Genomic DNA, 24,428 nt, shown 5'->3' on the forward strand with positions numbered 1-24,428 from the left:
TATATATATATATATATATATATATATATATATGTAGTCTCTCTGAAGGCAGCAATACTGTGAAAATGCTCAATTTACTACGCTTTAACTTGTGACAACTTGTGACAATCTGCTAAAGAACCCCTGTAAAAATGTGTATTTGTTACTTTCAGGAGAAACCAATAGACTGAGTGGGATGGAGAGCCATGCTTTTTTTTCTTTTTCTTCACTAAAAATACTGTGATCTCCATGTGACCCCTCGTGCACCCTGAATCATCAACCCGCCCAGCTTGGAACTCCTAAAAATATACTCCTAGAAGGCAGGTGGATGAATAAAAGAGGAGTGAGGGTTCAGAAATTAGAAGTTTCTGTATGATTCACAGTAGAGAAATACGTGTCATCAGCATCACCATCATGCTCCCACCCATCGTTGTCATCTCCTGAATTATTACGCAGAAACGTGGCTCCTGTGGCAGATGTCTGATGCCTCAGAGGTCATGAACTCTGAGTGCAGATGCTGATAGAGGAGTGAAAGCAGCTTTGCCTTTGCCTCAGCTCCTTGAGTGACGTTGATCGTGCAGCAGAGAGACAGTGTCCTCCCTTAAAGACCACATGCATGGATTTTCCCCCTTTATATTATATGAAACAAAAAGGGAGGGGTGGGGGTGTTATCTGTAATATCCAGCATCATTATTTGCATTAAGATATAATCTCATCCTTTTCATAAACTCTGGAGACGTGGTCTTGTGATTAGTAAGAAGCTTTCGGCCGTACGCCAGGGGAAGGTTCCTCTTTTTCGAATCCTGGAAGTGGGGGAGGGTTTAAGCTGAAATTCCCTTCTGCTTCTTTCATAATAAAGCTGTTCAGGAGAAAGTTGTGTTTTTGTGTGTGTGCTGGAACGTGTAGCTCTTTTTTTTGTTTACTAAAGAGCGAAAAGTTGAAAGCATTGCAGGATGTGGGTACAAGATGAGGATGAGGACACTGCGGCTGCAGGTAAGACTCAATAATCTGGCCCTAAAGAGGTGCTGAAGGAGCTAAATAAAAGTTTCAGCGTTTAAAACGTCAGAAAAATAAAAAAAATTTACATTGCGAGGATGTTCATTGTGTAGGTTTTCTAGTTGATGCACATTTTTTGTGTTTGATTGTTTACAACAGCTTTTGTTACCAGCTAAATTCGACTGTGTAAAATAAAATAATGCTAAAATTTCACTTTTGATCTCATTGCAACTAAATCTTTTTTGACCCCCGCACAGCTGTCATGAAGTCGTACAGAAATGAGGAACATTTTTTCTGCTTTAAAACTCAGCATTTTAATGTGAGGGTCTGTTGGTAATGACTTGCTTTTGGAGCCGGCCTCTCTGGCAGTGAGTTTCTTACGCCTCAGTTTTTAAACAGCTTAAACAAAAGACATATGAGGGATTAATCTGTGACTTTTGGAGGTGCTGCTACACGTGTTGTTTAACCTGCACAAGCAGTGTAGTAGTTTTGGTTTCATAGGTAATGTGCTGCAACAGGAATGACTATTCTGATCTGACGCTCAGCAAGAAAGAGGAGTCTTTCTTTGATTTCAACACTGCTGACTCCTTAGTCTGTAGGACAAAGTGAAGTAACAATGGGAAACTTCAGTGAGTCACAGGCCACGGAAAGCGAAAACCTCTAAAGGTTCCTCATGTGATTTCCACTTCCCGTATTCCTCGCAGAGCACAACAACCTCATGGAGTTTCTCTTCTATTCATTCTGATCTTTGGTCGTCTGCCAGTGTCTTTTTTTTCAGGTGCCATTTCACAATATAAAGTGTCATGTTTTTGCCCGCAGACTCGGATGAAGAGTGTGCTTTCTCCTCCGAAGATGAGGAAGACCTTCAGGTACTGATGTGACTGACACCTTTCACAGGAGGGATCGCTGAGCCCTGCTCAGGCTGGTGTACTGCTAGCTTGATGGAAGGGAAAAATTTGACTGACTCTGGTTTAGAAATCTTCCCCGTGTGCCAAGAGCCTGCTATTATAGAGAAAGGATAAAAATGAAATGACACAAAAATTAAACAAAATTGCCAAATCAAAATGGTCTAAAAAGCGCATAAACGTGATTACGTTGAAACGTAATTTGGCGCCTCAGCTGTCTGATAATGGAATAAAATGTGAATGAAAATCAGCTGCGTCAATTTGCCGTTGCTTGATTGATCTCTTTCTTCCGTTTTGCTGGTTGACATTTGATTGCCAGTGGCACATCCTGGAGAAGCAGAGGGACGAAGCCAATCACAGGCTGTCGGAGTTGGAGGAAGGTGAGACTCTTCACTTCAAATATCAACGTTGTTTACATGTTTTTTAAATGACAGGACTGTGGGACAAACAAATGAGGAGCTTTCGCACAGGAAATTGTTATGAATGTGTTTGTTTTGTGTGTTTTCTGAATGATTGTATCCTCTTCAGTATGCTTATATGAAGAGCTCGTGACTGACCACTGTGCTCTTTATCAGCTTCCAATCAGCTCCTGAAAGAGATCAACGTGCTGGAGATCCAGTTCCAGATAGAGCGCTCCTGCAGGGAGAGCGCTGAGGCACTGGCTCTCAAAGTATGTCTGTTAACTACTGGACTCTTTTTCCTTTCCTTTCCTTTTCTTCAGCACCTGAATCATCAGATCTCTATTTGATCTGGTTTTTCCCCAGGTGACCAAAGAGAACAAAGTCCTGAAGAGAAAGAGCCAGATGTTGATGCCACTCATCGCTGAACTACCTGAAAACCTGCCTGATGTGACCTTTGACCCTGCGGTTAATGGTGACGAGGTGGATGGTGACGAGGTGGATGGTGACAAGGTGGATGGTGCCGGAGGGAGCAGCAGCGAGGAGATGCTGCTGCTTGAGAGTCAAGCCAAGATCACAGGTTAGCTGGCACTACCCATGATATGAAAACAGCTATTTTGAAATTAGAATGGGAAAAAATAGAAAATGAAATCTTGTTATTTGCTTTGTTTTGTTTTTTGTTCCTGTCATGTGTGTCAGAGCTGCAGGCGTCTGTTGACGGTCTGCTGGCTGAGAAGCTTAAACTGGAGCAACAAGTGGAGGATCTGACCAGTGAGCAGACGCAGCTCAGAGAGCAGGTAATGTAGACAGTGTTTTTATATTTGTGGAGTCTGAGCACTTAAAGCAGGGATGGGGAACTCCAGGCCTCGAGGGCCAGTGTCCTGCAGGTTTTAGATATCACCCTGGGCAAACACACCTGACTCAAATGATTAGTTCATTCCCAGGCCTCTGGAGAACTTCAAGATATGTTGAGGAGGTCATTTAGCCATTTAAATCAGCTGTGTTGGATCAAGGACACATCTAAAACCTGCAAGACCCCCCACCCCTGTCTTAAAGAATCCTACCAAACACAGTATGTAAAGATGCCTTAAAGCTACATTCTTTCTAATAGCCAGCAGGGGCCGACTCATCTAGCTATAAAATGAAATGTAATGGAATTAATGGGGAAATGGCCTGTGGCTCCCTTTACCCCGACCCTGAGTAAACTCTTTTTCACTCTATGGTCTCAATCATTTGTTTAAAGTCTTATTGAATAATACATGTTGTCCATTTAGCAAATTATGGTTCCAATTAGTGTTCAGGAGGTCAATAAACTGCCTTTTATATCACCCGTTGTGGCCGTTGCAATCTGCTGGTGTGAGCTTGTCGTGCACTTTTTTGATTTTTATCTCCTGGTGCTTTTGCTGTGGCCGGGTTGAAGACATGATTCTGACAGTTTTTACCACACACAGGAGCTCAAAGATGATTCAGAAGGAGATGTTGAAACAGTATGAATCAGATTCTTTGGAGAAACTTTAAAATAAGGTTTGCATGACGCTGTAATGAGTGGTGACACCTGCCGTCTCTCCCAGCACTCAGAACTGTTGGTCAGATCCGCCCTCGCTCATCGAGTCCAGTTTCAAAAAGCTCAATGCTTTAAAACAAGACTTTGCAAACCAGCGAGTGACATCCATCTTTCATGTACAGTCAAAGGGACTGGCTGCTTTGTGAAAGCGAACCTTACAGCTGCTTCTTTGTTACAATAAAACAAATGTAAATCATCAAACCATAAGACTATAACATGTCATAATGTTGAAGTTCGTGTTTTCTCTGTGTCTGTGTGTGTGTGTGTGTGTGTGTGTGTGTGTGTGTGTGTGTGTGTGTAGCTTGCTCTGGAGGTTGCAGAGAAGGAGGCCATTCTGAGGAAACTGAACAAACAAAGCAAGACTGTAAATAAACTCAAACGAGGTAAGTCCTGATTAGATGAGACTGAAGACTGAAGATTATTTTCATTATTGATTCACTTAAAAAATCCTTTCATGAATCAACAGACTTGAGATTATTCATTTTTGTGGTTCATTAATTTTTCAGTGTAACAACAGTCCAGCTTTTGAGTGCAATTAAAGGAGCATGTCACTGAAATTACACACACACACACACACACACACACACACACACACACACACACACACACCACTTTTCTCTAGTTATGCAATTTTTTTCCATCTTATAGACATATCTGAGCCATATTTGGTACATTGTGTATTTTTAATTCATAAATGACATTCACCCTAAACCATTATGCAATCAGGAGTCTGCTTGCTTCTAAATCAAAAGCATCATAAATTCGTCATTAATATTTATTTTGTGTGTCTCCCCCTCCCCCTCGTGTGCACACCCAGTGTCCCAGCTTGTCACCGATGAGTTCACAGAAATGTCTCAGAAGCTGGAGCTGGAGCAGGGCCTCCGGCAACACGCTGAAGTCTTAGCCACCCAGGTGCGAGCGCGTGCGTGTATTTGTGTGTGTGTGTGTGTGTGTGTGTGTGTGTGTGTGTGTGTTTTCAGCACTGGACAAAACATTTTGTCATATATTCACACCTATATATACTGAGGGTGACAGGTCGTGCCACAGGAACGGGACAAGGAGTGTTAGCGCTGACCTTCGGGCGGGTGTGGGGAACGGACGGACACTCCAGTGAAAGGGGAGGGAGGGGGATGCACACACACACACACACACACGTTTCTGCTGTCGCACCGCAGCTGATGTGGCGGGACAGCACAAGAGGTCTCCATTCATCGTTTCTCACACCGACGACACTTTGGTCAAATGTGTGTCGCCTCTATGAAGAGACAAGACAAAAGCGCACACGCACTTGTACACATTGACGAAAAACATCAATTCACTTAAAAAACACACACACATACCCAAGCAGAATACACACAAACACACACACACACAGCACAGTTGTTGCAGTCCCAGCTGCTCCCATAATGAAGGGCTTTTCTTTCCAAAAAAAAAAAGCTGTCTCTCTTCCCATTTAGCCCCTCCCTGCACCATAATTAGTGGTCATCACTGCCGCCGAAGGAGAATAGTGGTCTTTAAGCACAACCTGTCTTCGCCTGACACCTTTATGTTTTGCCGAGCATATAGCAATTGTCGCTTTTGTGCGCAGCCTCCTCCATTTACTGGACAGGCGCACAATGGGCTTCCTCACAGGGGTCCTTACCTGTGAAAAGGACCCCCGACTCTCCACACAATTCAGCCCCTTTACTCTCAATTCATGGTAAAAGACCCCCCTGCGCTGAATGCCTCTTGTGTGCACCACTATTTGTCTGTTTTCATGTGTTTTGAAAACAACAACCATTCACACCTCTCCTGTGTGATGCACGGTGGTATAATGATGCGGGGGCCTCAAACAGGAAACGATTTGGAGCTTTTTTTTTTTCTGTGTGTGCTTCTTTGTTCCTTTGTGTTGCAGTGTGTGTGCTCGGGGTGTGTGTGTGTGTTTGTATGTATGAAATAATTGTGCTAATTGCTGTGCGAAAATTGGTCTCTGCTAAAGGGAGCCCACAGATTGAAGCGGTGTAATTTGCAGCGCGGAGCCTCGTGCTGCATGCTCTGACACCAAGCTGCTGCTTCAGTTTGTCCCGATAGTAAAAACACAGAAATGAAAACCTCATTTTCTTACACTTCCTGTTCTCTGATCACGGACCTGCTCTCAAAAAAAAAAATCTAGAAAATCTATCAGAGAGACGCCCATTATAAGCAGAGTGCACCGAGGTCACGTCCCTTGTATTGTTTTGAGGGGAATTAAAGGGTATTAGGGGCAGTTACACACAAAATAACACGTAGCAGGTTTTCTTAGCTGGTTTTATTTTAGATCTGGCTATTTGTGTCATTTAAATTAACCATCACCACCACACCAGACCATCTCTAAGGTTATAATTATCTCTGTCAGGATACTTCTTTAGGTGTGGTCAGCTTTTTTTTTTTTTTTTTTTTTGTGTCACAGTGTTTTGGTTGGGGAACACATTACAAGACTATGTGGACAAAGTACTGTGCCACCTACAGATGATATCAACAGCAGCTGCTCAGCTGTGGACCCCCATGTCAGGAAATGACATGGGGGTCATGTAATGTAATGTAATGACATCTCGGTTTTGATGTCATTGTTGTTCTTTTCCCGTTGATCATGTTTTGTTTCCTGCCTTTCTTTGTCCTACATGCTTCCACTTCCTGTTTTACTTTGGCAACTGCTTTTCCTTGCGCATCTCCCGTGCCTTGATTTCCTGTCTCTGTCTTCTCTCTGAATGACTGATCCTTCCTGTGTCTAATTCAACAGTCTGTGTGCATTAGAGGCGAGCTCCTCGATCCAAATATCGATAGCACCGATACCAATGTTGGTATTGGTATTCGATCGATACCAGCACGACACAATTGTGCTAATTGTTGTGGAAAATTTAATGGTCATAAATATGTGTTCAGAATTAGCATCCAGCTCAAAAATCATGACAAACTGCTCTGTCCTACATAAGCTGTCTTTACGGTACTGTTATCGGTATTGGTATCAGCAATCCTGGCTTTGTATTTACTTTGTATCAGATCAATAGTAACATTTGCAGTATTGCGATGCACGATCATTCTGCACTTCTTTTGGCTACACATGTGCATTACTTCTCTTAACCACTTATCCAAGTTAGTGATAGAGGAGCTTGAGGATCACAGGGGCCCAGCTCACCCTGACCAGGCTGCTGGTTTGTCACATGGTCAACACAGAAAGACACACCTGCAGCCAATTTGCAATCACCAGTTAACCTAATGCTCATATTGCTGGAGACGAGAGGAAACCAGAAAAACAACTGGCACATGGAAAATGTTTGAATACACGAAAGCTCCAGCCATTCAGAAGGTTCAAACCAAGAAGCCTCTTGCTGTGAGACAACAGTGCTAACTGCGCCTCCCTTATTGGTTCGAAAACTAATCAAATCTGCTCAAACCCAGCATTTTGCCTATATAACTGTGTGCACAACTAGCACAACATTAACACATGTCACAAACGCCTGTGCAAAAGAGCAAAAGGTTTGTTTAGAGCACTCTGCTGATTGAAGAGATCTACACAGCAATGATTAAGCACAGCTGGTGTATTCATTTTCCACAGCAGAGAAGAAAGAAGCACATTTTCCAAACGATTCAAGGCAAAGTCTGACATTTTTTTTTTGTCACAATGCGAGAACAATGATGCTTTGTCTCACAGAAAAATAATCCTGTTCGCATTGCCGCTACTCTTCAGTGAAGCCGATGAGTAATACGTAACAAAGCTTCCAAGTCATTGTTCAGTCAAATGCTGATTTGACAACCACCTGCTGGGAGACAATCAGCAACCAGTCCTTTAGATCTCACTTCATCTTTCCTCTAATTATGGTTCATTGTCAGTGATGTATTTCTTTTCCATTTTCTTAGAAACAAAGAATCCAAATATGTGTTGAAATTGTCAAAGCTCCATTTGTTTCTCCCCCCCCCCCCCCCATCAGATGATCCTGGAGCAGAAGGCGGCCCAGGCCTCAGAGACAGACCTGAAAATGCAGGTGCAGCTGGAGCAGGCACTGCAACAGATATCCCAACTTAGCACAGCCCTGTGTGACATACAACTCTACTACCAGGACCGGGTGGGTAAACGTGATCACTGAGAGTGTCACGATAACAGAACATAGTGGAAATAACTGATATCTTCATCATGCCTCTGCTCTCCTGTGATCAGTTAAAACAGAGCCAGAGTGCTGTGGAGGAGAGCAGTGCCCTCTCTGAGCTGCAGAACCTGAGAGAGCAGCTGGAGAAGAGCGAGGAGGAGAGGAAGACTTTAGAAACTCAGCTATCTGACGCTAACAGCTTGGTCGCCCGGCTCCAGGAAGAAGGTACTCCCTTGTACCTGAAGATACGACCTTATCACAACAAAATAACTGTACATGACATGGAATACATTTTAGAAAAGTCTTCTGATGTCTTAGAAATATTCAGGTTCTCTTGAAGCAGTGATTGGAGGTCATCACCTTCAAACGGATGTGCAACCAGTGATTCGCTTCCAGCGTGCCCCTGTGCCTCATCAGTTTGAGCACCGGTGCATTAAAGAGACTTTTAATCAGCTCATCCATATCAGCTTTTGTTATTTCCCATTCTCTATTCTCTTTCTTTTTAGTGAAAGAGTTACAACAGACACTCAACAGCGATGATAAAAGTGATGAACCAGGAGAGAAAGCCATTCCTGACTTCGTTCCACTGTCTCCTCTCCCTCCTCCGCCTCCTCCACCTCCTCCGCCTCCCACTACTGTTACCAAGTATGAAAAACATAAGCCATAGCTTCGTCTACTACTAAGAATACAAGTCTAAGTTTCACAGGATGGTTTCAGATATTGAATGCACATCAGCTGAGTTAAGTTGGTTGTGATTATTCTGGTGAGGATGATGTTTTAATATTAAATGTCCATATGTAAAACTCAATGGTCGACTGATTTCAGAGACATAATCCCTTTCTCTGCCTCCCGCTAGCTTTAAGGATTTCCTGAAGAGCAGGAAGAAACATGGTGCCAAGGCTGCTGATGATTTAAACAGTACGTCTAACCACACGCAACATAACCTTCAGCATCTAATAAATATATGTACAATATATAATAGTGTATGCATTTCTGGATGTGTATACTAAATATTTTCCTACGTGTGTGTGTGTGTGTGTGTGTGTGTGTGTGTGTGTATACACATTTTTACAAATTAAATAGTAAAAAAATAAAATAAAATAATAATAATAATAATAATAATAATAATAATAAAATATATAAAATATACAGAGTTGAATATGTGCAAAACAAGTGGCATTTATATACAGTATGTAGTGCATAATGTTGAAGTTCCAGTAGTGAAGCTGAGGTGTCTATGAAGTGTTCAGCAGTCTGATGGCCTGGTGGAAGAAGCTGTCTCTCAGTCTGCTGGTACGGGACCGGATGCTGCAGAACCTCCTTCCTGATGGAAGCAGTCTGAACAGTTTATGGCTGGGGTGACTGGAGTCCTTGATGATCCTCCCCGCTTTCCTCAGGCACCGCTTCCTGTAGATGTCTTGGAGGGAGGGAAGCTCACCTCCAATTATCCGTTCAGAGCACCGCACTACTCGCTGGAGAGCTTTGCAGTTGTAGGCAGTGCTGTTGCCATACCAGGTGGTGATGCATCCAGTGAGGATGCTCTCAATGGCACAGCGATAGAAGGTCCTGAGGATGCGGGGGCTCATGCCGAATCTTTTCAGTCTCCTGAGAAAGAAGAGGCGCTGCTGGGCCTTCTTCACTGTTTTGTTTATGTGTACTGACCACGTAAGATCCTCAGCCAGGTGTACGCCAAGGAACCGGAAGCTGCTCACTCTCTCCACAGCAGCGCCGTTGATGGTGATGGGGGTGTGTACTTCTCTGCACCTCCGGAAGTCCACTATCAACTCCTTTGTCTTTGCGACGTTGAGGGTGAGATGGTTGTCTTGACACCAGTGGGTCAGGGCGCTGACCTCCTCCCTGTAAGCCGTCTCATCACCGTTGGTGATAAGACCCACCACTGTAGTGTCGTCCGCAAACTTCACAATGATGTTGGAGCTGTTAGTGGCTGTGCAGTCGTAGGTGTAGAGTGAGTACAGGAGAGGGCTCAGTACACACCCCTGTGGAGCACCAGTGTTCAGTGTGATGGGGGATGAGGTGATGCTGCCCAGTCTGACCACCTGGCGTCTGTCAGACAGGAAGCTAAGGATCCAGCTGCAGAGGGAGCTGCTCAGTCCTAGATCCTGCAGTTTCCTGTCCAGCTTCGAGGGAACGATGGTATTGAATGCTGAGCTGTAATCTACAAACAGCATCCTCACATACGTGTCTCTCTTCTCCAGGTGTGACAGGGCAGTGTGTAGTGTCAGGGCTATGGCATCATCAGTGGACCTGTTGTGGCGGTATGCAAACTGTAGAGGGTCCAGTGAGTCGGGTAGTGCAGAGCAGATGAAGTCCCTGACCAGCTTCTCGAAGCATTTGCTTACGATGGGGGTCAGGGCTACAGGTCGCCAGTCGTTCAATGAGGAGATGGTGGAGGATTTGGGTACAGGGACGATGGTGGCCATTTTGAAGCAGGCTGGGACTACAGACAGAGAGAGGGAAAGGTTGAAGATGTGCGTGAACACTCCAGCCAACTGAGCCGCGCATGACTTGAGGACGCGGCCGGGAATCCCGTCCGGACCAGTAGCTTTGCGTGCGTTCACCTTCCTGAAGCACTTCCGCACATCCTCCTCAGACACAGTGTGCGCACTGACGTCATCCGCAGTGCGCACACTGTCCGGTCTCATGGTGTTCGCTGTGTCGAATCTAGCGTAGAATACGTTTAGATCCTCATACAGAGAGGCCGTGGTCTGCGGTGTGCTGGTTTTCCCTCTAAAGTCTGTGATCGTGTTTAGTCCCTGCCACATACTCCGAGGGTTGTCAAACTGTTGTTCCACCCTGTCCCTGTACTCACGTTTGGCTGCTGAAGCACTGAGATTTAACAGGGACTCTGCTTTAATCTTAGATTATCGACGAGATCCCTCATCTTGATATATGTCCTGTGTTCCTGGAAAGCATCTTAATTTTTTCAGGCAGTAATTCTACAGCATCTCTTCTTTGCATAAAACATTTGATGGAACAAACATACAAAACACGCAAATATACACAGACCCCTGACAGTGCAGTAAATAGCACAGATTATGTCTTCATCATGACACCTGTTAGTAGGTGGGAAATATTTGGGTGCAAGTGAACATTTTACCATGAAAGTTGATGCTAGAAGCAGAAAAAATGGGCAAGCGTATGGATTTGAGTGATTTTGACTCACTGTGATGGCTAGATGACTGGGTCACAACATCTCTAAAATTGCAGCTCTCGTGGGGTGTTCAGAGACTCCCGTGGTCAGTGTCTATCAAAAGCTGTCCAAGGAACAGCGGTGATGCGGTGACGGGCTCATGGATGGCCAAGGCTCATTGATTCACATTGAGCGAAGGCTGACCTGTGTGGTCTAAACAGACGAGCTACTGTAGCTCAAATTGCTGAAAATGTTCTGATAGAAAGAGAGCATCACAATTTGTTGAGTATGGTCCGCAAAGCCACAGACCAGTCAGGGTGTCCATGCTGACCCATGTCCACCTCTGAAAGTACCAACAATGGGCATGTGAGCATCAGAACTGGAGCATGGAGCAATGAAAGAAAGTGGCCTGATTTGAGAAATCACATTTTCTTTCACATCACATGGATGGCCAGTTGTGTGCATCAGTTACCTGGGGAACACCAGGCACCAGGATGCACTATGGGAAGAAAGCAAGTTGGCGGAAGCAGTGTGATGCACTGGGCAATGTTCTGCTGGAAGACCTCAGGTCCTGTCATCTATGTGAATGTTACTTTGAAATGTACCACCTACCTAAGCATTGTTGCAGACCATGTTCACCCTTTCATGTTAACAGAACTCCCTGATGGCTGTGACCACTTTCAACAGGATAATCTGTCCTGCCACAAAGCAAAAATGATCCAGGAACGGTTTGAGGAGCACAACAACGAGTTTGAGGTGTTGACTTGGCCTCCAAATTCCTTAGATGTCAATCCAATCGGGCATCTGTGGGATGTGCTGGACAAACAAGTCCATGGGGGCCTCAAATCACTTTTTACAGGACTTGTGAGATCTGTTGCTAACACAGCTACAGGGTCTAGTGGAGGCCCTGCCTTGATGGGTCAGGACTGTTTTGGCATCAAAAGGAGAATATTAGGCAGGCGGTCATAATGTTATACCTAAATAGTGGAAGTTGTCAAAATAGGGACAATACACCACACTGATTTAAAAAAACTGTCATAGAAGACTAAGAAAGCAATCTCAGCACCAATATTCATTTTCATTACTTAAGAAGCAGCTCCCTTGTTGGACATGAAGGCAAGAGCAGTGGATGAAATGATGGAGAGAATAAAGAAAGGCATCGTCCTGAGACCTATGAAGAGAATACAGGTAGAAAAATCGCACTGTGAATTGACATTTGATATATGAGTGTTTTCCAAAGAAACTGATAAAAAAGCATAGCCTGCAGAAATAAATATAAACTCTGTCTCATAACCATCTAACTTCTTCCCACAGGAGGACGACAGTTCCTGGAAGGTCAGTTATCCCGCCGTTCTTCATTTTCTGTTATAACATAGCTGTGATCTGTGTCAGTGACAGATATTTGTTTTTTTGCAATCCACACTTTTCTTACAGGACCAGAAAAGTGACAACAGAAAGTCAGCCATCCTGGAGTTGAAAGGAATGCTGGTAATAACTATAAAATCAAATTTCACTGTGGGCTGAAAGTCACATCTGTGTTGCAAAAGAGAAAAAAAAAACCTTACAGCCGTGAGCGATGCATGGCAGCTTGATCTGCTGTGTTTGATCCATCTTTAACTATTTAATACATCAGGACAACATGAAGCGTCAGCACCTCCGCAGAGTGCCATCCAGGAGGGGAACTGGCCGAAATGTGGGCGAAGCAGAGCTCCTGATGGTGCTCCAGAGGAGGAGAAGAGCAATGGGAGACAATCAGGAACCACCACCCTCAAATCAACCACAGGGTACGCTGACAAGCATGGTGTTTTCTTAACCATATACTATACCTGTACCTTCACAGTGTGACGCTGGCTAATTATAAATGGCCTGTCTGCCATTGATACATGAATGATTCATGCTTAATTAAGGCTTCAAAGAACAGAGAGTGATTTTACAACACTTGTTTTTGGAAAAAAAGCATCTATTATCACACAATATCCGATTTTGTTCTATCTAAAACATGAAAACATAGCTGCCAAAACGAATGCTGGGTTTTGTGCATGTGTTCCCACACTCAGCAAAATGACAGCTCAGGTGCCTTTATAATCTTATGACCTTCTAGAACTCTTTAATCAGCTTAAATTACAATGAGATCACAATAAATTGATTCTAATTTGTTTATTAGATTGTTTTCTTACATTATTTGTGCTTTCAGGTGCAAGGCACGAGCACAAACAGATGAATACACTTTTTTAGCCTTACCGAACACTCAAAGGTCTTTTAACTACAAGTCACACTTTAACTGTGTGCACTTGAGGCTCTTTATTTACCTCACATTTAGACCAATTTAGATCGCCATTTAACCCAACAAGTCTTTGGAGTGTGTGAGGAAGCCTTAGTCTCCAGAGAAAACCTGCTTCAATGGGTTTAACATGCAAGCTCCACACAGAAAAGCCCGACCAAGGATAAACACACCAGTCTTCTTGGTGTGAGGCGACAGTGCTAACCACTCCACCACCATGCCACCAGTTCTGATTCTGTGACTTCTGTGTGTCCTCTGTTGCTTATGTGCACCACATATAATTTCTATGCCAGGTATTTCAAACATAAGGTTGGGGAGACCAGAGTCTCCAATCTGGATTTTGTTCAAATATTTGTCATATATTAAAATGGGGCGCATTAACCTGAACTATAAGGGTTAAGTGGATCGGTCTTACTGTTGTTGTTTGTTAATTGTGTCTATTGTATATAAATATGATGCATTTGTTTCCCTGCTCAAAGAGGCCAGTTTAATTTGCCTTCCATATGTCCCACTCTGATATCTCATAAATGCTGTCAGATTGGGCACAAACATTCACTTTGACTCAAAGATGAGTGGAACTTGGTGGCGGAAGGTCAGCGTTACTCTGACCTCACAAAACAGCTTTGGACTTTACATGGAGACTTCATTTACCAACTAGACACAATTTCACAGAAATGTCTGATAGTGTAGAACGATGAAGATGTTACCATTTATATCAACCTGCTCTCATCTCAAGACATCGGATCCTGCCGTTTTGTCTGAAGCTGATGATGTCAGAGAAATGCAGTGGGTTCTGTTTGATAGGTCAAGACCTGCGAGGAAGTGGGAGTGACAGTGTTGCAGATCATCAGTGAGCCATTTCTTACCATCTGTTTAGGTTTGCTTTCACTTGCTGTTTATCTTAGCGTTGGAAATATACCCATTAAATCATAAACCCTGCACAGTGAAAAATAATGCATGTGTGTGTTCAATGCACATCAAAAATAACACACCCACTGCATTTAAATGTTTAATAAAGAAGGGTTTCTGTGCATAAATTACAAGCTGGGAGTGACATTTGTCTCCTGATTGCTGTGGGTGGCGTCTTGGCACCAAGATCTAAGGACACCTTTGCGCTTGTCTCCATGTCGCTAGCGGCTTGTGACAAAACTAAAAAGGTCAAAAGTCAACTTCACTGTGGCTACATTTCAGATGTGGTAGGGTACTGAATAGGTGACGCTGATTGGTTAAAGATCTTCTGTGCTGCTGGGTTGAAGACGTATGCGAGCCAGCCCTTCTGTAGTATTGATGGCTCTCATGATTATAACTTAGTCGTCCAAAAATAAATGCACGTGACACGTTTCATTAAACTCAAAGTGTTAGCGCAAATACCACATGAGTCTAGGGCAGATGTGAGTGGTCGGTGGCTTACAACCAGGAGGTTAGTTACAAATGCAAAGTGCCTACCAGGATGTAACCAGGACATATGCTTTTAGATGTTTTTCATTAGTTTAAAAAAAAGAGAGAAATTCTAGATGCCAGCTTTTAGTATTTGTTTGCATTAATACTTCTAATGATCTTCATCCACTTATTTTTAAAAAAAGGAAAGAAGTTATGCAAATTCACTGTTAAAAGGGAAAGATACAGACACAAAAGGGAGAAATAACTGGCTCCCTTTCAGGCCGAGAGCCATTTCGCTCCCTCTGACTTACCTATATTTCCTAATCAGAGAAAACCTCTTTATTCTCTACCTGCTTTCAGTTGTTTTAGCCCACCCTTTAGCTCCCATTTTCAGACTCGTGCCTAAAATGAATATGCGGTGATCTCTGTGCAGATGTCCAACCAGGTTTGCCGTGTGTTCCAGTGGCAGGCGACGCTCCCTGGGCAGGTGAGAGCGGCAGCGCCCCTGTGCTCCGGAGGCTGAAGCAGAACCGAGAGAAGAGAGACTCTCGCATCAGAGCATCAGCACTGTTCATCAGTCACCAAGCCTGACAGCTGTGAGACGAGGACATGCTGGTTGCTATTATTATTATTATTATTATTATTATTATTGTTATTATGATACTGCAGGTTTATATGACAATAGACCAAAGATGATTGAGCAAACTACGCATGTTTGACTTTAAAAGAATCCATTTTATCTTTACATCTTTCGGTATTTAAATGCACTGCCTCCTTGATGTCTTACAACAAACCAGCACTGCCTGACTTGCCTTGAAAATTTTAAATAAAAACTTTAGCTGTCAGCTCTCTATCCGACAGCAGTTGCTTGTGTTTGTTTTATTTTCTTGAGGGAATCCGAGGGTCAGGATTATATCGTAAACGAACATTAAATCTTGCATTTCCAGCTAAAGAAAAACAAAGAAAAGCATTTTTCAAATGCCGTTTAACCCAGGTCTATAAAAACCTTGTTGCGTGTCAAAGGAAATGGCACTCTTTCAGCCATATTTAATAGTCAGCATCATCCCTTTCAGAAACTGGGATTTCAGCTGATCTAAGTGCAGAAAATAGATGGAAAATAGCCCGAGCCATTAAAGAAAACACTTGCGTGAATGTGATTGCCCGCTCCTCTCCCAAGGTGTCTGTCTCTTAAAGCTCGATCCAGCAAAAGAATAGTGGCTGCCATTCATTTGGACACATTAAAGCTGTCGCACCGAGAGCCCAGAGGTGCTGCTGAGATAAGAGCCTCGGGTGATCTGTGTGTGTCCCCCCTGAAAGTTTCTTTAAAATGTAGCAGGCTGCCTTTTGTTTTCTCACCTCCACACAGGTCCTGCATATATATGTGCGCATGCATGCATACATGAATGAATCCATGCACCTTCACACTGTGCTACCTGCCTCCCTGTCTATCTGCGTTTGTTAAAAGCGTTTGAAAAGAGGATGAAATTACTCCCACCTTTGACTTTGACACCATTTTACTGTCTTCACACTGTCTTCACATTATATATTTACTTTATTTAGCTCTGTACCAGAAGGTCTGCCTTTTCACTCTTAATCATGCATTTTTTATTGGTTTATATCTCAGTCTCAGAAGTGTCAGGCTTTGAGACATAGTGTGTACTCGCGTCTTTCTAGCTGTTGAATCCATGCACACAAAAGCTCGTGTCTAAGTGCGAGAGAAAGAAACGAAGCCCTCTGAAAAGGATCCTATAGATACAGATGATATTAAAGATGTGTCATTGACTCACACTGAGGTGAGATTCAAATAATGTAAATTAATTTTCCTCTTAATGTGTTTTTCTTTAACTATAAATGCGCGCTGATTTCCTTGCAATGAGCTCTAATCGTGGCTGCTATTAAACCCACTTCTAAGTCTACGTATCCTGAATCAAATTTAACTGAGCCAGTGGCCCATTCTTCAGAAACGAACACAGAGATCTGGTCTTCTTGGTTAAAACTAATTTTTGTATTCATCAGCTTCCTACAGGGGAGGCTGAAAAACTGCTTTAAGCTGCAGAATAAAATAATTACACAGATATCGTTAATCTAAAGTATATACAATGTGGCTACTTGGGGACCAAGAGAAACGAGGTTTGACGTCCTACTGCTGCTGATGTCTGTGGTTTGTATATTTAATTAACGGTGGAAATACTTAGAGCACACATTTTCCTCACTTTTTCTTACAGATTTCCTGCCATCATGAGCTATAGTAGGAAATATTTTGACTTCATAAGGATACATTTGGTCTTACAGCTGTGGAAGCCTGAAACTGCCATAATTAAACACGAATAAATAAAAAACTAAATAAAGAAGTAAAGAATACCCATTAAATAAATCTGCTTCTATTAAAAGCCTCAAAAATATAAAAATGACTAAATCTACGTTTTAAATAAATTAATACAAGTGAAAATTAAATGTTACTAACAGGTGAATTAATGCTAACTGAGATTCTATCTCAGCTGTCACGTGGTTGCTGGTCTGCAGAATGACCAACAATCATGCACACTCACACCTACTCTTAATTTAGAATCACTAGTTGGCATGAGATGCATGTCTGTGGACTGTGGGAGGAAGCCCATGCAGCCCATACAGAGCGTCCAAACCCGACACAGCTGGCTGGCAGGTTTGAACCACTGTACGCTCGTGCTGTGAGGCTGTAGTGCTAACCACTGCACTACTGTAACTGCTTTAATATAAACATTCATATCACATTTTTGGCGCATTTAATGGCATATTTGTTTGTTTTTGACCATGCCAGTACAATTTATCACGATTTTGACCTTTATTAAATAGTAGATGTAGTAATTGTTATTTAGAAAGAAATACTTTTTGACTTGATTTCTTAAAGATTGACTTGAACATTTTTACAAAAATTTTGACTTACTGTATTTTCTTTCACATTTCTAAATTTTTGTGTATTTTTGTGGTTGGCGCAAATAGATTTACATGGTGAAATTTTACATATTATCATTAAAATATCTTTGGACATTTGGAGAGGGTGTACCCGGAGACCCCCGTCCCACAAACACACACATAGAGGCACCACCCTTTATATTTTTTTTTATTATTAACTCAAAAAACCTTATTCCTCTGGCGTTGCATTACTCCTCCCACCACAGGTGGGGCTGTAACTAAACAAGTCAGTCCTTCCGGGCTCTGAGGCCTGGCTTTACGACTCTCCTCAGCTCGTACTGAAACACCAGGGGGAGGAACTTTGACCAGCGCTAGTTAGCTACCAGCTAGCTGCTCTCTCTATTATTTTCTTATTTTGTGTGCTGTTGCATATGCAGAGCAATGTGGTTTATTTATTTACTGAGCTGGCTGTCGCTGCTCATCCAGATATCCTTCGTCACGTTAGCAATAGGTAAGTGCTTGCTGAAATCCCCCTGCAGCTGTTAGCCTAGGTAGCTCATATTTGCCTGCCAATGCTAGCGGATCAAGTCAGCAGATTAAGGTGCGCTAGCGAGTGATAACTGAGCTCCGCTTTGCCAACAGCTATCGACTTAAAACGCAGTAATAAAATATGCATGTCAGCCGTGTTAGTGAACGAAGCAGAGTCCTGAAAGCTACCTACTGGCGTCTGGGCTAGTTAGCTTTAAAGGACAGGAAGTTAAGAGGAAGAGAATTGATTGAAAAAAAAGATATTAGATATTTTGTAATGACTACCTTTTAAATGTTAACAGACAATCTTTATTAGGTAAATGTTCAAATTTTCTTTTTTTGGGGGGGGGGGCAGTAGAATCACTTTCTCTTTGTCTTTAACTCCTAATCGATACTAACTGATCAGCCGATTCAGCAGCACAGAGTTCGGCCTCTTTTTGTAATCTGGTGTGAAGACCGACTCCAACTGCAGGATTCATGCTAATCTAACGTGAAGGCTTTAAATTACGCTCATGTATTTCTGTTTACATCAGAGAGGAGTATGTTAGCGCAGGAGAGGAGCAGCCTACATGTACGAAACTTTTAATGAAGGCTTGGCCCAAAGCCAGAGGTCCGTCCATGTAGACTTTTACCTGGCCACGTAACACCTACTGCATGACACGCTCAGTCATGTGACCTGACCTGTCAGCAGATGAGAAAATAAAACTGCAAATATTCATGACGTATATCGTTTTCATTTTCAATGAGACAACTCATGACATGAGTTATCTCTTTGTGTCCTCATTTTTTTATAGATCAAATCAAATCACTTTTATTGTCACATCACATGTGCAGGTACATTGGTACAGCACATGTGAGTGAAATTCTTGTGTGCGAGCTTCACAAGCAACAGAGTTGTGCAAAATACAATAATGTAAACAAGCAAAATACAAGAATGGCTACATCTGAAACTAATAAATATATTTACAATATATAATAGTATATGCATTTCTGGATGTGTATACTAAATATTTTTCTACGTGTGTGTGTGTGTGTGTACACATATTTTACAAATTAAATAGAGTAAACAATAAATAAAATATATAAAAATATACAGAGTGAGACATGTGCAAAACAGTGGCATTACTGTACAGTGTGGAGTGCATAATGTTGAAGTTCCAGTAGTGAAACTGAGGTGTCTATGACGTGTTCATCAGTCTGATGGCCTGGTGGAAGAAGCTGTCTCTCAGTCTGCTGGTACGGGACCGGATGCTGCAGAACCTCCTTCCTGATGGAAGCAGTCTGAACAGTTTATGGCTGGGGTGACTGGAGTCCTTGATGATCCTCCCCGCTTTCCTCAGGCACCGCTTCCTGTAGATGTCTTGGAGGGAGGGAAGCTCACCTCCAATTATCCGTTCAGAGCACCGCACTACTCGCTGGAGAGCTTTGCAGTTGTAGGCGGTGCTGTTGCCATACCAGGTGGTGATGCATCCAGTGAGGATGCTCTCAATGGCACAGTGATAGAAGGTCCTGAGGATGCGGGGGCTCATGCCGAATCTTTTCAGTCTCCTGAGAAAGAAGAGGCGCTGCTGCGCCTTCTTCACTGTTTTGTTTGTGTGTACTGACCACATAAGATCCTCAGCCAGATGTACACCAAGGAAGTGGAAGCTGCTCACTCTCTCCACAGCAGCGCCGTTGATGGTGATGGGGGTGTGTACTTCTCTGCACCTCCGGAAGTCCACTATCAACTCCTTTGTCTTTGCGACGTTGAGGGTGAGATGGTTGTCTTGACACCAGTGGGTCAGGGCGCTGACCTCCTCCCTGTAAGCCGTCTCATCACCGTTGGTGATAAGACCCACCACTGTAGTGTCGTCCGCAAACTTCACAATGATGTTGGAGTTGTATAGATCAAGGCCAGCGTACGCCAAGCTTAACTGCTTATTAAGTGTTCATTCGTTTTAGAATTATTTGTTTTAATATTTTTGGACAAGTAACAGTGTTTGTTATTACTGTTTAAGGACTATAGTTTGAGTAAGTTTAATTGTGTGTGCAAGCTGCAAACACATGGCCTTCAACACACAAAGCCATTACTCATAACTCAGATGCTTATTCTGATTAATAACGCATAACTTCTTTTAAAAAAAATCATACTTTAGCCAATAGTAGTTATAGAAAGCTGTTATATTTAGTGAAAGAAGTACAGACATGTTTTATGTCTTGGCTTCTCCCTCACAGGTAGTATCCAGTTCACACATATTGACGAGTCTGATCAATTTACTGTCTGTTTGGCCTTCCTTCCACATGAGCTCAGTAACTGTGGGTCGTGTCAGTGTTGCTCAAATGAACCTACATTATTTGGTCCGTCTTTGTTGCTCTGCCACGGCTGTTCACAGGAGCTAGGTATTGAATGTCGATAAAGCCTTTGCAACAAATCTTGAAAAATGTCACATACTCAGTTTGCCTTCAGTAAATTTTAGCTGCTCAGGTGTTGAATCCTTTCTCCTCGTGGCTCCAAAACCTAAACTGTACCACCTGCTTTCCCTAAATTTGTATGTAAATGTTTTATTTATTTCTTTTTTTAAGCAGAATGATTTGCAGCAAAAGCGACAGAACAAATTTAGCAGTCTATAAAAAACAAAAAACAAAAACAACCCTAAAAGTAACTGTGTCTTACTCTTTTATTCACACTGACGCCCCTCCCCAAGTCTTCTTCTTTGGTTGCTCATTACCTTTCATTTTCTCTCAGCTGCTGGCCTCTACTACCTGGCTGAACTAATAGAAGAGTACACAGTAGCCACCAGCCGAATAATAAAGTACATGATACTGGTGAGTATTTGGGTGTGACTTAATGATGAGATTGTCTTTAGGTACTTGTTTTAATGATGTGCTGTACATGCAGGTCAACAGTGGTTTTTACGATTTCTGTGGATGTGTCCAGTTCTCTACAGGGGTGCTGGTATGCCTCTATATGTTCGAAGGCTTTCCAATGTTGATGGTGGGAGTCGGTCTCTTCACAAACCTGGTTTATTTCGGACTCCTGCAGACCTTCCCTTACATACTTCTGAGCTCCCCAAACTTCATCCTCTCCTGTGGTAAGTGTAACACACATTTGCCTTGAATTATTTGGTAAAACTAAGCAAATACAATCTGAAAAGGGGGGAAAAGTTAACAAATCAATAAGGATGCTATCTGCTATTAACACTGATCAGCCTGAACTGCTTTAACTGTGTTTTATTGATCATATCATTACCAACCAATATTACACTGGAAAGCCTTGAGTTCTGGTAGTGGGCTGTTTGTTTTGTTTGCTGTGCAGTGAAGCACATTTTCCTGCCAGTGGAGGCCACTACCAGCCAGATTAATGGCTTGGTGAGCTGTGTCAAGCTTAAAGAAAAGGTTTTTGTGTCAGAAAAGCGGCTCTCTTTTTCTTGGTTAAATCACCATGGTAACTCATGCGAAATACTGATTCTTGGTTGGAGCAAAATCATGTTCAATTTCAGATTTAAAAATCACCTGGAAGCGCCGCATTTTTACTGTTTCTTTAATTTAGAGCTCGTTTTAAGTGCATTAAAGATTCTCTGTATGATTTAAATAATTAAATTGTTAAGCTGTACTTTTTATCATCATCATTATCATCTACTAATGTCTCTGACTGGAGTAGGTGTCACTCACAGGGATCATTTTGTGCTGATGAAGAGTCACATGACCTGTGAAATGCTCCTTTATAAGTGAGTGCTGAGGGCCTGAAGCAAGCTTAACAGGAGTTTTTATAGCTGCCATTTGTGATAACTGTTGTTGAGCCAGCTAAAGGAAAGAAAGCCTGGTTTTGTTAAACTTCTTGTATAGTACACCCCTCTGGCATCCAGACTCCCCAGATCCAAATCAAATGAAACGTATGCAGCATATCCTGAAACAAGCCCAATCCACTTTAACTTTCCACTACCAACAGCCCCGTGCCAGGACAGGTCAGAGCTGTTTTGGTGAAACAGTATTTTGCAGGAGGTTTTAATATTTTGGCCTGGTTGTTGTGTGCACATCTAGAAGGATAGATTCATTTTCCTTTAGTCCTAATATGGACTTCTTACACATTAAACTGTGAGTCAAATGACAGCGTTTGTCAGTGTAATGAGTGTAAATTTTCTCGCTGCAGTGTTGGTGGTGGTGAACCATTACATGGCCTTCCAGTACTTTGCACAAGAGTATTACCCATTCTCAGAGGTAATGTAATCTCAGATTCACAATACTGTGTACAGTTTTGGATATAGATCTTTTTATATTTCTCTTTCTTGTATAATCATGTGCCATTTATGCTCAACTGGACATAGGTGCTTGCCTACTTCACCATCTGCCTGTGGGTGATCCCCTTTGCCTTCTTTGTGTCGCTGTCAGCAGGAGAAAATGTTCTCCCGTCCACCATGCAGCAAGGAGGTAAGTCTCAATGCTGCCATTGCTTTTAACAGACTTTGCTCATCAGCCCGGCTAGCTCAGTCGGTAGAGCATGAGACTCTTAATCTCAGGGTCGTGGGTTCGAGCCCCACGTTGGGCGCGTTCTTTTTTGCACTTGCTCTTAGTTTCTGAAGTACATTGTAAGTTTTTAAAACCTGTTTCCTGCCTTCTATGTGTCAGTGCAGTCAGAAAACTCATGTTTTAAATGACATTTCCTGTTTCCCCCTCCCCCTTTTTTTTTTTTTAGATGATGTAGTATCTAATTACTTCACCAAGGGCAAACGGGGGAAGAGGTCTGGGATCCTCCTGGTGTTCTCTTTCCTGAAGGAGGCAGTGCTGCCCAGCCGACAGAAAATGTACTGAGGGCTTGAGAGTCTGGGGCGCTGCCTCGGGGGTCAGTGGGGATGTGCGAGTACGTGTTGAAGATCAAAGGGGAAGCAGGAAGGACAGTGGAAATTGTTTCTGGATGGGACTAAAATGACGCTGTGGCCAAATGGGGAAGAAAGGCATGTTAAGAAATAAATAACTTAAAAAAAAGGACGGACCAATGAACAGATCAGAGCTTCCTGCTGGACGAGCCCGGCGAGTTTACCCAGGCCACGTCTGTCTGTCTTTGTCTTTCTGTCTGTACTGACTGCCAGTAACACCCACCAGAGACCTCGTTGTGGGGATCCTATGTGTAGCGTGATGCTTTCATGTCAAGTTGGACTCATTTTTTTAAAGCTTTAGTAATAAAATATCTACATGTGGGGTTTAAAAAATAACAACCAGAGATAAATACTTGTTTTTCCTTTCTGTCGTACGTGTGTCAAAGGCCTCACACTTCATCTGATTCCATACACGGAGTAGTGTTAAAAATAAGAAGAAATTCTGATGAAGAGGATTTCTTAGATATGAGACAGATCAGAGGTACTTTATGATTCATTCCTGCACTCCAAACTTGGATTTTGGTTTTAAAAAAATGGCATATTAGTTGCTACAGGTCGCCAAACAAACATTTTAATTAGATTACTGGAAATGAAGAAGGACAAACTGTGGAGAAGTCCTGCTCTGTTTTACAAAGTATGACATGGTATAAACAATATCCCGCCTGGCATATAATATCTCAGAAAATGAATTCAGCAAAGGCACTTGTGAAGGTTTACTTTTAACTATTGAAGTGAGCTACGAGGCATGTTTCCTGCACTGGATCTCAGCGCTCATCAGCATTTGGCCACAGAAACGATAAGATTTCATGTGCTTCTACTCATAAACCACCAGCACTACAGCATCCTTTGTTTGTTTTGTTTTTGTTTTGGACTGTTTGTAAGAATTTAAACTGACATACCTGACATCAAAGACAAATGTAAACACTTGTAGAGATCAAACTTTTGCAGTGACTTTTTTTAAGCTCACCGCTGTTGGGGAGAAAAGCTGCTCAGTGTGGTATAAAGAGACAAACATTAAAAAGGACAAAATTCCTTTTATCAATTCCCCAGTGTGATTCACTGCAGGCTGATATGCGCGCAGCTGTGTAATTAAAAGAGTTTAGTGAAATAACTTTGGATTAAATGGTTATTTTTTACAGGCTGAAATAAAGGGAACAGAAACACTTACTGATGTTTATTATTTACAGTTAAATCAGGTTATAGCTTCCAGTCTGTTACGTTGTACTTGCACCGTGATGGATTTTCTAACTGCTGTCACACCCCGACCTGTCAAGTGTGTGTCGGGGCAGATGGCTTTCTTATTTAGATCCCATGTGGCCTAGATCACAGAGTACACCCGGTTGATGCTAGTGTGCACTTTGACCCCCATCAAGGTGTGAAGTGCTCCATGAATTCAAA

At 42.6% G+C, this 24,428-nt stretch overlaps 2 protein-coding genes and 1 non-coding gene across 5 annotated transcripts; all 3 read left to right on the forward strand.

The window, feature by feature from the left end:
* The first annotated feature begins 853 nt into the window (after positions 1-853).
* On the forward strand, positions 854-15,617 carry shtn2 (shootin 2). 3 transcript variants are annotated; one of them, XM_026162286.1, is made up of 17 exons: positions 854-972; positions 1,795-1,844; positions 2,200-2,260; positions 2,456-2,550; positions 2,645-2,858; positions 2,978-3,075; positions 4,144-4,225; positions 4,660-4,754; positions 7,790-7,924; positions 8,017-8,170; positions 8,452-8,590; positions 8,802-8,863; positions 12,187-12,284; positions 12,411-12,431; positions 12,531-12,584; positions 12,730-12,880; positions 15,221-15,617. In XM_026162286.1, exons 1-17 carry the CDS (start codon positions 933-935, stop codon positions 15,346-15,348), a joined length of 1,677 nt encoding a protein of 558 aa, XP_026018071.1. In that variant the 5' UTR covers positions 854-932; the 3' UTR covers positions 15,349-15,617. The 3 variants fall into 3 exon arrangements, with proteins under 3 accessions (XP_026018071.1, XP_026018070.1, XP_026018072.1); XM_026162285.1 differs by having other exon boundaries at positions 855-972; positions 15,191-15,617; XM_026162287.1 differs by lacking the exon at positions 15,221-15,617 and adding an exon at positions 14,182-14,304 and having other exon boundaries at positions 855-972.
* Positions 15,618-17,945: 2,328 nt separating this feature from the next.
* Positions 17,946-24,197, forward strand: tex261 (testis expressed 261). The gene is made up of 6 exons (XM_026162319.1): positions 17,946-18,160; positions 20,903-20,982; positions 21,095-21,248; positions 22,307-22,374; positions 22,482-22,584; positions 22,850-24,197. The coding sequence occupies exons 1-6, from the start codon at positions 18,091-18,093 to the stop codon at positions 22,963-22,965; spliced, it is 591 nt and encodes a 196-aa protein (XP_026018104.1). The 5' UTR covers positions 17,946-18,090; the 3' UTR covers positions 22,966-24,197.
* On the forward strand, positions 22,630-22,702 carry trnak-cuu (transfer RNA lysine (anticodon CUU)). Its single transcript has one exon. It is a non-coding gene; the product is annotated as a tRNA-Lys (tRNA).
* Positions 24,198-24,428: the final 231 nt, after the last annotated feature.

The sequence above is a fragment of the Astatotilapia calliptera genome, chromosome 3 (assembly GCF_900246225.1).
Source record: "Astatotilapia calliptera chromosome 3, fAstCal1.2, whole genome shotgun sequence".
Taxonomy (NCBI): domain Eukaryota; kingdom Metazoa; phylum Chordata; class Actinopteri; order Cichliformes; family Cichlidae; genus Astatotilapia; species Astatotilapia calliptera.